This window comes from Fragaria vesca, linkage group LG4 (assembly GCF_000184155.1).
Source record: "Fragaria vesca subsp. vesca linkage group LG4, FraVesHawaii_1.0, whole genome shotgun sequence".
Classification (NCBI taxonomy): Eukaryota; Viridiplantae; Streptophyta; class Magnoliopsida; order Rosales; family Rosaceae; genus Fragaria; species Fragaria vesca.
This window is the reverse complement of record NC_020494.1, coordinates 8,552,002-8,565,655: the sequence shown is the minus strand read 5'-3', so window position 1 is coordinate 8,565,655 and position 13,654 is coordinate 8,552,002. Positions and strand designations below refer to the sequence as shown.

At 39.9% G+C, this 13,654-nt stretch overlaps 1 protein-coding gene and 1 pseudogene across 1 annotated transcript; one reads left to right on the top strand and one right to left on the bottom strand.

Annotated features, from left to right (window-relative positions):
* LOC101312629 overlaps nt 1-13,654 on the top strand; it is a 232,025-nt pseudogene that overhangs the window by 133,675 nt on the left and 84,696 nt on the right.
* LOC101299949 lies at nt 6,782-12,658 on the bottom strand. The gene is made up of 9 exons (XM_004296691.1): nt 9,915-12,658; nt 9,739-9,843; nt 9,473-9,625; nt 8,978-9,141; nt 8,725-8,872; nt 8,500-8,622; nt 8,294-8,381; nt 7,424-7,876; nt 6,782-7,321 (listed from the first exon to the last, which is right to left on the bottom strand). Exons 1-8 carry the CDS (start codon nt 12,243-12,245, stop codon nt 7,710-7,712), a joined length of 3,279 nt encoding a protein of 1,092 aa, XP_004296739.1. The 5' UTR covers nt 12,246-12,658; the 3' UTR covers nt 6,782-7,321; nt 7,424-7,709.

Here is a 13,654-nt window from a genome sequence, read left to right as displayed (position 1 = left end):
CCAAAACAAAAACGAAAATAAAATCTAAATCCAACTAAATTCAAAACAAACAGAACGAAAGAAGAAGAAAGGAGAACAAACCGAGAAGGAAGTGACGAGCAAACTAAAGATCGATCTCGCTCCATCAACTAAGCGATTCTGATCGATCTCGCCGGATATTCGTCGGAAAACGTCGACGAAAACCGCGCTGTCGCTCGCTCGCTCGATCGATCTCTCTCGCTCGCTCAATCGATCTCTCTCGCTCTGTAGCTTCTCTCTCTTCGAAACAGAAATTTGAAATCTGCGGGGAGGCTGTTATACTATAAGCTAGAAGGACATTTTGGTCTTGAAAATAATAGATACTGTGGGTCAGACACATAAGATTTGATGATTTGGGCAAAAAAGGAAGACCTTGTATTGGAATGGGCTATCAAATATTAGATTCATTCAAATGGGCTAAGGGAAGGATAAATTAGTAGTAAAGAGGCATTTTCCCTTTTTTCTAATGAGGGGATGTTGCACGCTGCATTAATTAATGAAACTTTCGAACATTTAAGTTTTAAAATTCGGCATTCTTAAAAAAATAAAAATAAAATAAAAATATATATATATATACACAGTCGGGATCAGAGGCGAGGTCCGCACGCCCTTAAAGTGTAGACGTCCCTCCGTTTTCCACTGGACGACTCCGACGACAGCGCGCCTCCACCCTAGGGGCCACTAGCAGCGTCCCAGATCACTTTCCCTCCCCGGCGAGTCCGCCGAATTCTAATTTTCCGGTGAGATCGATTTTGTTTGAAGTTTTGGGTGATCTCGCCGGAAGCCTAGAATTCGGCGGACTCGCTGGGGAGGGAAAGTGATTGGGGACGCTGCTAGTGGCCGCTAGGGTGGAGGCGCGCCGTCGTCGGAGCCGTCCGGTGGAGAACGGAGAGACGTCCACACTTTAAGGTTTGTGCGGACGTCCTCTTTGGAATGGCTCAATATATATATATATATATATATATATATATAAAAGGTTTAGAATGGGTGCTTGCAAAAATTAAACACTTACAAATTTTTTCCATGCGTCATCACGTCTTGCTTATCCCTTGTTAACGATTTCAGCAACAGTAGTGCCCTAAACAAACAATACCGCACAGGAACTAGGGCTGGGCAAAAAACCTGAGGAGGGAAAAAAAACCGGACCGGACCGGGCCGGGCTGGGCTTTTTAACGGGCCCTTGTTAGTTTTTTACTTGTTTGGGCTTGTTGTACACGGGCCGATCCCGGGCCCTAGAATGCAGAAAAAAAATTAGGCCCAAAAGCCCGACATCTACATGTGTCATGCTATGATTGGGTTTTATAGCAATCCTATACTAATAGTATACTTTAAACCTAAACTGACAGGACCCATCCCGAATTTCACACTGAAACCCGAAGTAAATCCTACAGGGTCCACCTCCAAGGGAAAATTTACCGAAAATTCGGCATAACCTGCCTTGAAAATTGACAACTCTTACCTGAAAAAAAAATTCAGATAAACACTTCTATTATAAATCCTCCATCCTCAACTCCTGAAGCCTTCCTGCTCCCTAAGTTCATCACAACATTCCCTAGTTAACTAACAATAATCTCAAAGGTCATCAGAGCAATTCCAATAAAGAAGGAAAATATAGATAAGAGAGCCAGCGAAAGCTGTGATATTGACTATGCCTCAACTCCGTGTACGCCCGACCTCTTCTACACTAACCTGCAATCTGGGCATTTGAAACCGAAAAGCCCAGGGGAAAGTATTTGAAAAACGTTAGAGTGAGTGGACGAAAAATAATCAAGTAACTGATCGCAAAATAACTAAACAAACTTAATTACTTTCCCATTTTCCAATAATCAAGAAATCCGTGGCGTGCAAGTGTTGATAAAACCTTTCATAAAGAAAATCCCAAGAAAACGGACTAGCCCCGCTAGTCAAAATAACGACAATGATAAATAATAATCTTTCTAAAGAAAGTACTAAAATAATGGACTAGCCCCGCTAGTCAATAACAACATTAAAGATACATAAAGACCTTTGTAAAAATAAATATAAAAAAGATCGACTAGCCCCGCTAGTCAATAACAACATTAAAGATACATATAGACCTTTGTAAAAAGAAATATCAAAAAGATGGACTAACCCCACTAGTCAAGACAATAAATATTAAATAAGAAGCAACTATAGCCATACAAGTGAGCCTCCTAGGCTCGGGTGCCTCTCACGCAAAAGTACTCCCATACTCCCTACACCTTCACGTTATGATAACAGAGAGGGTGCAAGGCTTGTGTGATGTCGTCGACTACATCACATCACCCGAAGGCGGAAAAGGCTTGAGTAACCCCACTTAAAACGTGGAAGCCACATCGCCTCGAAAGGAGGAACAACATGCCAGCATTAGTAACATATTATCCGACAAGTATGGCATAAATAAAGAAACATAAATCCATGTGAGTTTTCCCGAAACTCATAACTAAAGCATAAGTACGATTCCCAACCGTACTCAAAAAATTCAAAGAGCAAAGAAATTAATTAAATTCAACGACGTGTCCCACACATTAAAATGCTCAATGAAATAATTAACTTCTATAATTATCATCTTTCGAAAACCAGGCAATATGCAAATTTGGATATAATCTCAAATCCGGAAATGATAAAGAATATCAAAACCAAATCTCTAACCCAAGCTCAAATCCATAAGTTCATTATCGAAAACATAACTAATATGTCAATCTCAAATAAATTCCATAACCAATATGCCAATCTCAAATAAATTCCATAAATCATGGCAAAGATTAATCAATGCATCAAAATCAAATAAATTCAAAGACCATTTCATAAGCCGAAATTACAATTTAAGCTTGGAAAATATAATGGCAACTTATAAAATCATGCATGCATATTAATTAAAAACCAAAATGTCCACTCATAAATTTAGGCCTAAGCCTAACGAAACCCGAATCGCCACTCAAGCGAAGTCCTCTCATATCCTGACACAATAATCATGCTTAGAACCAAACTTCAATTCTAGAAAATAAATACTTAAATATAAACACCAAAACTCTTCTGCTTAACTCATTACCCTTACTAGGGTTAAGTTCACCGGATTCCCACCAAACTCCACCACAACCTTAATTCATCAATTTTAACATTCTAGAATAAATACCAAAGAAATCCAACTGCCGAATTTTCATTCTAACAACTGCCAAAATTCTCAATCTTTGAAAAATCCCAAACCTAACCAAACTCCTCCAAAAATTCCAAACTTCATATCATTAAACTCCTCTCATTAAAACAAACTCAAAAACATGAAAAACTACCCCTAAAGGGCGGCGCCGCCGCCTTCTCCGCCGTCAGCGGCGATCGGCAGCCGAACTCCGGTGACCTCCAATGCTTCCCAAATTTTAACACAATATTTCTCTCAACACGCACAACAACTTCCATAACTAACACTTAGTCCAATTCTAAGCCTAACCAGGGTAATCGAATCAAAACATCCAAAAATCCCAAATTGTAACCCTAGACCGAAAATCCTCCTACACACTTCGAATTGGTTAGTTACCTTCAAGGGGATTGTTACACACAGAGAGCACTTCCAAATGGGATCCAAATCACCGGTGACGGTGGCCGGAGGAGCGAGTTCCGGAGACAGACTTCAACTGTACAGTCGGAGCTTCCGAGCGTGCCTACCCCCACACGGCGGCGCTAGAGTGTCTCTCTCCGGTCTAGGAAGATGGTTGGGTCGACGGCCAACCGTTTGGGACCGGTGCGGCAGTCTGTGGTGGCCGGACGACGACGGACGGAGTTGGGGTATCCGGCGGGTCGGGGAAGGCTCGGGGAAGAGGAGAGAGAAGGGAGAGAAGAAATGGGCTTCTCCTACCCTGTCCACAATTTAATACCCACAAAATAAAACCCAATAAAAATTTTACCTTTTACTGATTACTAACTACCCTTTTTATCTGATAACTTTTTTATGCTAACTCCGATTTTAACGTATAGCATGTCTACGAATTCGTATTAACGTCCTCTACGACCTCCTTTAAGAAATTTTCCCAAAATAATTTTTCTACAAAAAGTCAACTCTAGGGTCCTTAAGTAGTAAACGGTTTCTCAAAGCGGTAAAAGACCAAAATAATACCAAAAGTAAATAACCGTAATTTAATTTAAGAACCGGGATGTGACATAAACCTAGACTCAATTCTCACATCTCACTTTCTCAGACCCCTTCCAACAGCGAATTTTCTTCTTAAACGACGAGCAACCGGAGCAGCCCCCTTCGAGCAGCCATCGTTGATCAATCTTCGTCATCCAGTGAGACTCCACCTTCATCTTTGACTACTCCAGCAGCCTGCGTCGTCCGACAAGGCATCAAAGGGATGATCAAGAACACCATGGATCTTAAAAGCTCGTCGTCAAAGGGATTGAGATCTGGGTTGCTACGATTTTGAGAAACTCGCCATGAATTTTGAGTGTTCGACGTCTTCAAGCCTGTGCCGATGTACAAGGTGAGTCTGAAATCGTCATCCTCCAATGTTCTACTAGAACACGAATTTGATATGGGTAGGATTCGATATGGGCATCATCAAAGAAGAAAGCACGATCTAATATGAGTAATCTTTTTTCTTAGTTTCAATGCGATGTGTGTTCTGTGATTTGTGAATTTGATTGTAGAATGTGATTGGCTTCTGATGGAATTCCTGCAAGTATACAGGGTGGATGTAATATAGTGAATGGAAGAAAAAGGGTTGTCGTTCCCACGAGGATATTAGTTCAATTCAAATTATGAAATACCTAAACTAACTACACTAAAACACAAGATCACGATAACAATTTAAAGAAACAAACAAACAAGAAATAAGTAAACAAAAAATGATGAATAAATCTAAGATGTCAGAATCAACCACTAACAATCATGTTTATGCTTTGATGCAACTAACAAACTCTTTCGTTTCTCTAGATGACAATTCTCGTATCTAAGTCCAGGTACGGCACTTAAACCATAGTTTTCCTTAAGTATATGATTCTCTCCAAGTACGGCCGAGGTCGTATATCCTAGCATGCAGTCTATCTAGTTATGACATAAATTTAACATATAAGAGTACTCGTTACGTTCTAGAAAACAAGAGAATCATGCAAACCATTACTTCAGTTACGACAATAATGTAATTCACAACTCTTAATTACAAGAAGCTAAGTAGAATTATATTGCAGTTACGCCTCAAATTCATCTTCTAATTACTAGATGCAAAACCCTAAGGTGATCAATCAAAGAACTCAAACATATAGCATCAATTAAAATAGTGACTAAGAATTCATTATAAAGAAACTATAAATCTATTAATCAATCATCAAAAACATAAACAATCATGCTAGTGCATCATCCTAACCCTAGAAAAGGTTTAACTGAAAAATAACTAAGTAAAACATAAAAAAGATGGAAAGGGGATGAAGGTGAAGATGGATGGATGGATGGTCTCTGCTCCTTTAGGCGTCTTCAACGTGCTTCCGAGACCTCCCTTTCATGTGAAATTTGTGCTCCCTTAAATAGAGAAGTTTCTTGCTCATCTTTGACTTCAATTTTCCTTGTAAGACTTGGATTCAGACTTCTTTCTTGATATGGAATGGGAAAACCTTGAGATATCTCTTGTAGAATTAGGAATACATGTACTCCTTGAATCCTCATCTGCATCATTGTCCTTGAAGCTTTAGAGTTGACGGTCTTATGCCACGGAACTTGAGTTCACCACAAATGTTTGCAAATCCGAGCAGATTTTCTGATCTGACATTTCTTCACTCAAATGATCATAACTCCGTCTAGAAGTATCGAAATCGAAATCCGTAAACTTCTACAAAAAGTAGACTTCCGTAGCTTTCTAATGATATAAGGCTCATAATCTGATTCAATCTGAGTAATTCCCAGTAATTCGGCAAAGTTGGCTGTTCTGCAGAGGCAAATTCTGATACTTGGGATTGCATTCGCCTTTCAATCCTTATTAGCTCGTTTTAGCTCATTTTCTTCTCTCTATGACACAAACCTACAGAAACACTAAATTAACGTAAATAAGTCATAAAGAAGATAACTAAATACAAATCTCAAGCATAAGAGGCTTAAAAATATAGGATAATATGAGCACATCAGCTTCTTACAATTTGGAAGATTGTAGATGTGATTATCAATTTCATTGCATTTTGCATTTCATTGACTACAAAATTTCTGATCAAGGTTTGAAGGACCAAAGGCCCGAGGGACCAGCCGGTTTTTGGTCGGTCCGGGCTTTGGCCGGTCCTTGAAGTTTTGAGGTGAAAGCCCGGCCCGGTTAAGTGCAGCCGGTCCGGGTCCCGGTCCTGTCAAAATAATAGCCGGGCCGGGCCCGAGCCCAGCCCTAAGAGAAACTAAATCATGCCATAAATGGTACAAGATTTACAACGTCCAGTTAGTTCCGAACCGTTTCAGTTCACAAAACAATGTAACATTGAACTTTTTTTTACCATTCCGGAGTGTACCATCCTATAATATCAACAAGCAACGGTAAACTGGCGAAGGTACTTAGCAAGTTAGCATAGTTAGCTCCTCGCTCGATCGCACGTCAAAGCACAGAAAACGTTGGCAAGCTAAACTCGACATCGTCTTTCCCAGATTGTCATAAAACATGCATGGTGCTACTCGTGAATTTCAGGGTTACAAATTCTTATCTCAAGTACGTACGAGAGCAATGTTAATCCACGACCACAATCATTAGTGTGAGTTGGAACCATCTTCGAATTCATAGTGGCATCAAAAGAGAAAAATGTTCAACACTAGGCATCAATCCTTTATTTATATTTATTTCAGCAATTACTTCCACATATTCTTATTGGAAAGCAAAAAATTACACCCACCCAAGAGAGAATAGAAACTTGAGAAACATGATGTGCTTAATTCAACAAGACAAAGGTCGGATGCAGAGACAAATGTGCGATATCTGAAGCAACTCGGCAAACCCTGATGATATAAACAATAACCACCAGGCCAGGTTTATTGGGCTTCTGTGCTCTACATAGCCAAAATTAATGATGCTCTTGTAGACAATCACTTTTTACATTCGAAGAGCCATAGCGTAAGCCGGACATATAAACTCATGTCCCTGGCTATAACATCTATTATACCATAAGAACCATATGCTGAAACTGAAAATAACAAAACTTGGCAAAGTAGTCTAATTTGGAAGCATAAAGCTATATTTCATGACATAGCTTTCACTATGGCAATCCCAATAAATTTATATACACGGCTTCAAAAGGAAAGCTGGGCTTCGATATCAGAGTACCATAGTCCCCAACCAAAATGAAAAACCTGTAAAGGAAGCCAACGTCAGTTCAACACATTCAACACTGCAGACAGTTGGGAAAGACATAATGGTGATATGATTAAGTTCAGTGAAGTAGATAAACTCACATTGTAGTCATGCCATCATAGCTCCTATCAGTATCATGAAGCTTCCCAGGTAAGAGCCACATATTTGGCACTTCGTAAAGATAATTACCATTTTAAAGCGGTACTACAAAGGGTAGGTAACCTCAGAGAAGAATCACGGCATAATATTACACTATTGGCCCTTCATATACTTGGGAACCAGGTGGCCTTAAACTGTAAATACTATGCATAAATTTATTGCCCTCTTTTGCTAACTCTCAGATGCTACCATAATGGAAGACGTAAATCAACTGCATCGAGACTGGAATCATTTAACATTCATTGCAGCAGCCATATTCCTCAGCTTCTGAGAGATCTCGGAAAATGATGGCCTCTGAGCAGGCTCGGAGCCCCAACAACTTTCCATCAAAGACTTCCATTCAGGATCACACCATGTTGGAATTTGAGGACGCAAAGTGTTGTTCACAATTCCTCCTTCGGACAAAGCAAATGAACAAACAATATCGGATCAAATTAAATGCTAAAATATTCTTGACTGGCATTGTGAAATTTTGTATGTACATTCTGAAATAAACCTAGAAAGAGTGTTTCTGAAAAAGGATACGAGCACTTCAAATAATATCATGAGCAATAATTTAACCCAGTGATTGAATGCCAAGCTAATTCACTATACGGAAACATCTACACACACACAAGAAGTAGAGGATAGTGACAGACAATCCCAAGCAATATATGGAATTAAAATCAAATTTATATGCAGATAATCCCAAGCATATATTAAATGATGATAACAGTAACCTATAGAACTAACCTACAAAATGCATCATGGAAGGAATCATTTCACGGTACATAAACAGAAGAACATAAGCCTCGATCAACATTGGTTCTTACCAATTATGGAAGCACAATGCATATCTGTATAGGGTTCATCGCCAGTAAGCAGTTCCCACATAACAATCCCAAACGAGTAAACATCAATCTACAATATCAAAAATAACACTACATGAAAACTCAGAAACTAGTCACCAATTTTGAAGAATCGATACTCATAAGAGCCTGAAACTTGAACTTATAAACATAGGTGGCGTCAGTATTACCTTCTCTGTCACCATATGACTTTTCCCACTCAGAAGCTCAGGTGCCATCCAGGGCAAAGTTCCACGAACACCTCCAGACACTAACGTCTGTTGTTTCACTTTTGACAACCCCAAATCACCGATCTAAAGAAAATTCACATATGATGCGAGTCCCAATATACATAGTTAGAAGAGCTTAAGCAAAAAGAAACTACGACTGAAAAGAAGAGAATTAAGTCAGGCAACCTTGCATACAGGCCGCTGGGGATCTCTCATATTTACCAACAGATTTTCACACTTCAAATCAAAATGTACTATATTTTTCCCATGCAGATACTCCATCCCAAATGCAGCATCCATAGCAATAATTAATCTTTTACGACGATCAATTGTCCTAATAAAAGAATCAATAGATTCATCATACACATGAGCAAAGATTAAGAGCCATTAAATATAGAAATTTAGAACAGAACAATAGAAAACTTTATTAATATTATACCTGTCTTTTTTCTGCAAAAACTGTTTCAATGATCCATTGACCATGAATTCAGTCACCGTTGCTAAAGAACCATCAGGACCATCACGCACAATACCATAGAAAGAAACAACATTTGGATGATGCAATGAACTAAGTATCAAAGCCTCCTTCCAGAAATCAGCAATCTGCAACAGCAATAATGAAGTATTCCATGATCAAATGTAATAACATACGGACCAACATAGCCATTATAGGCAGTATTACTTTCCCTTGAAAAAAAAAAAAAAAATATTCTAATGATTAAATGCCAGAAGAATGCCATGCAAATAAAATCCACCAAAAATGGAATTATTGATGGTGTCGGCTACCGTAGAATAATAATTCCATTGCACTAATATGCAACAGCCAGGAAGTCAGATACAATGCCAAAATTAACAATATATCATGCACACAATCTGGGACAATAGTCAATATATAAGTTCAATAAACATGTACAGAAGAGTGGTCAGATTTTACCAAACGCTCTCTTTCAGAAGGTCGGCCAGCAAAACAGCTGGCCTTTATTCTCTTTATTGCTACATCGGAACCCTTCCACTTCCCATGAAAAACAGCCCCATATGTTCCAGAACCTAATTCTCGGATCTCCTCTAGATCATCATTCTTTATTGTCTGTCCAAAGAATAGAAAAGGCAGTTAAAAGCAAATGACGTGAAGGGGCAAGAACCATAGTATAGCTAAATATGATGTTCTAGCTAAACACAAAGATGGCAGCAGACAGGAACCTGCAGTCCCTTCGAAATAGCTTCTGCCTCGGCCTTTGTTGGCTCAATTTTGGAATTATTCATATTCTCACTATCAGAATCAACTTCGCCGTCTCCAGGAGTGTTCTATAAGACAACAGGACATTAAGAAGAGGCATTGTAAACATATTAAAAAATTTATCAATTTGAGTTCTCACCACTGGTTCCAAACTGTTTGTTGCAGCTTCATTGGCAATCAAAATACTCTTCTGAGGATCAGTAGTTTCCTCAACTTTTGCTTTTACCTCCTCTGCCCCATGTATGCCTGCTTTTTTTATATTAGCAATCAACTCAGGCACGAAACTCAAATTGTTAACTGCAAGCTTTGAAACTTCAGGAGTAGAATGATCTTTGTCGCCACCTTCTTCTGCGAGCTTGAGAGAATTTATATCTACTGACTCAAGAGGCGCCACTTCACTTTTATCATCCAACTTTTGTTGATTTATAACCCGCATGTCAGAGTTCTCAATCTTCTCTCCATCAATCACCTCCTGTCCTTCTCTAGGTAAACACTCTGACTCCAACATAACTGTAATGGTGGCGTTCAAAGGAGTAGCAGAACTTACTATATCGGGTGCAGGTTGAATGAGTTCTGGAGGAGATTGATGATGAATTTCATGAGCAAGTGTGTTTGGGTTCAAGTTCAAAGCTTGGCCATAAGAATAGTCAGGAACAGATTTTCCATCAAAACCTAACACCTTTTGCGATGACTCAACCCAAAGATTCGGATTGTCTGCTGCAATGCAAAATCTTGGACTACCTTCGTGTTTGAGATATCCTGGAGTAACAGAACCATTAATTTGTGGAGCTGAATTGGATGCATCATAAGGGGGCAGAGCATGCATTGTGCTCTGAACATTTCTCCATACTGCATGTCCCTGTGCATGTCCATGAGACACTGGGTAAACATTATCTCCTCCGTAGGCATATGGAGGATTTCCATATCGAACACCACGGTCTTCCGACGGAGGAATGTGTACGTGGGGTGGGCCAGCCACAGGTCGGTCATGAAACACTTCATTTCCCATCTCACAGCCAGCTCGTTGATGAATTAAATTGGTAGACGGGTGATGGATATCCACCATATTAGTACGAACAAGAGGCAAACTCATGCCAGGACCATCTACAATGTAGTGATCATTCAACTTTCCAGTTCCAGAGACGTGTGATCTTGCTTCCTCAGCCCGGCTATTCAAATGATGTGCAACCCATTGATTTTGATTCTCATTATATAGAGATGAAGAGTCGTTATTCTGCTCAGTTGTGAAACCATGGTGCAATTTTGGACGGCAATCAGCACAAGTATTAGCAACCTGATGAAATCCATTGACCAAGTTAGCGTGCTCATAACGTGGTTGGTTCCTCTGGAAACATACTCGGCAGTGTTCAGATACACTGTTTCCTTCAAGAACACTGTTTCCATGAAAAATGTTACCTGGAAAACCTGACTTCTCACCAGATATTGCTCCACTTGGAAGCCATACAACATTGTCAGAATATTGTGGTTGCTGTTCATATCCAGCCTGATGATTCAATGGCGGCCGTGCATATTCTTCAGGCGTTCTGTCTGAACATCTATCAGGTACATCAGCGAATGGCATCCGGTACCGTGCAGAGGTAGGAGAAGATGGAAACTCTGGCATTGGTCTTGGATCGAGGTATCCATGATGCCTAGGAGAATAGTATGCAGGACTCCACGGAGCTTCCATTTCATTATACCTTTGACTAATGGGCTGATGGTGTTGCCCTGACCCCGTATGAGGTATCTTGAGGTGATGCAGGTTATACTGAGACATAGGTATCTCGTTTCTCTGGCTATGTAGACCACCTTCAAGACTCATTGGACTAAAGAACTGTTCCACTCCATGTAGATCATCAATTGAACCAATCACAGGGGACTCCATATGCTGCTTCCTAAATTCTGTACCATCATTCAAGTGATTGAGAGCATCAACATATCTCCTCTCATGATCCCTTTCATCCCCATCATAGTGCGAGGAACCACCATCTTGGTCAGGATACGGAAACAAAAAAATCCTGAGCCTGGTGAAACCATCACCTGACCCCAACTTATCATACTCTTCCATCATGTTGGTCACATCATCATCATTCACAACCGAAACAAGAGCGTCAAGGTCCTCATCTGGCTGCTGGTACTTCAGCACCGCTGCGCCTTCATAAAGCTCCCTCATCTTGCTCATCAACTCCTCATACTTAATCTCTCGCGGAACACAAACAATTCGTGTCTCCCCACCAACATACCGCAGCTTCCCATCCTGCGGCCGGGGCAATATACTACCGGAAAAACTACACAGAAACTTAACGCGAGGAGTCTCCTCATTCAAAACAAGGCTGGAAGCATGTGTAGAATTAGAGCTAAAGTGAGGGGTAGTGAAAGGGCTCTCCATCAAGTGAGGAGGCTGGTGCTGATCAATTGGGTTCTCCGACTCACTCAAGCATGCAATTCCCTTATTACACATGAGTATCATTTACGGTTTTCAAAATTCGCAAACTCGAGCCGGTAATCAAAACCATGTTCTTCCATCTTTTGATAGAATAATCATATCTCTCAGTCCTCTATCATTACAATCACCAAAAACCACAAAATTCAGATAATAACTCGGCCAACAAACGAATCAATCACACCCAATTACATCCAAATTCAATGCCCCCAAAAATCTGACAAAAACATAAACTGGGTACCTGAAAGTAGATAAGCTAGGCAATACCAAGACGCTATAAGGAATCTTGGATATAGGCCCAGCCCAGTGGGGGTGTTGCGATCTAAGCACACAGCAGAAGAGAGAGAGAGAGAGAGAGAGCGTGGGAAGTAGAGAGAGAGAGTATGAATTATTATTATTATTATTATTATTATTATTATTATGTGTAAATAATAACAAGGTGAAGAAGAGGAAGAAGATGATGATGGTGAAAAGGGAGGAGATGAAGGACCGCCTATAGTGGCTCTGGTGTTTTTGGTTTTTTGGGTTCGCGATGCGATGCCTGATTGCCAGGTAGTGTCCCACGTGGCACTACCTTACACTACCTGCTTTTCCCGTTTCTCCTCTATAGCTAGGCATCTTATTTATCTCCTTTTCAGGAATCTCGGATATGCCCTTTCCCACGTGCTCTGCGTACTAGCAACCTCTTCCTCTTTTGTTGGCGAGGAGATATTTCTATTTTCTTTTCTTCTTTTTTTTTTATATTAAATTTCATTTTTTTAATTAAAAATATTAATGATTTCATTGAAAACTTATGTATGATGAAGAATAAAGTGTAGAGACAAAGAGATAGCAAGAGAATCATCTTATTCATTGATAGGAACCCTTTATATAAGGAATTACACAATACCAATATGGTAAGGATATGAATACATAGATCTAGTCTAACTACATATCCTATTGGCATAAGGCCAAGGCACACATAGAGAATATCCTAGAACACTCCCCCTTGTGCCGCGCGCTGATATGCCGATGGTACTGATCTGTTGCCTCGTCAAAAACCTCGTCAAGTCACAAAAACCCTGTGGGAGAAAAACTGAACCTTGATCGTAGGAGAAAAAAAGTACAACGCACCCTTCACATTTGATAGTGACATGTATGTATGTGCTAGACTCCTCCTGAAGTTCGCACCTCCCCCTGATCTTTATATCAATCATAGGGCTCTTCCTGATTCTTACTAATCACGGAAGTTTCAACAACTTAGCATGTCAATCCTTTTTAACATGTCTTCAAATGTGGTATTGGGCAATGATTAACTAAATCATGCCGTATTGTCCTCAAATGATCTTTTACACTTAGATCTTGAGGAGAAGGTTGCTTGTGAACTCAAAACATAAGTTCGTGCAGGAAATCAGATTTCCGCGCAGCATGACCTTCATTACTAGAACAGTCGTAAC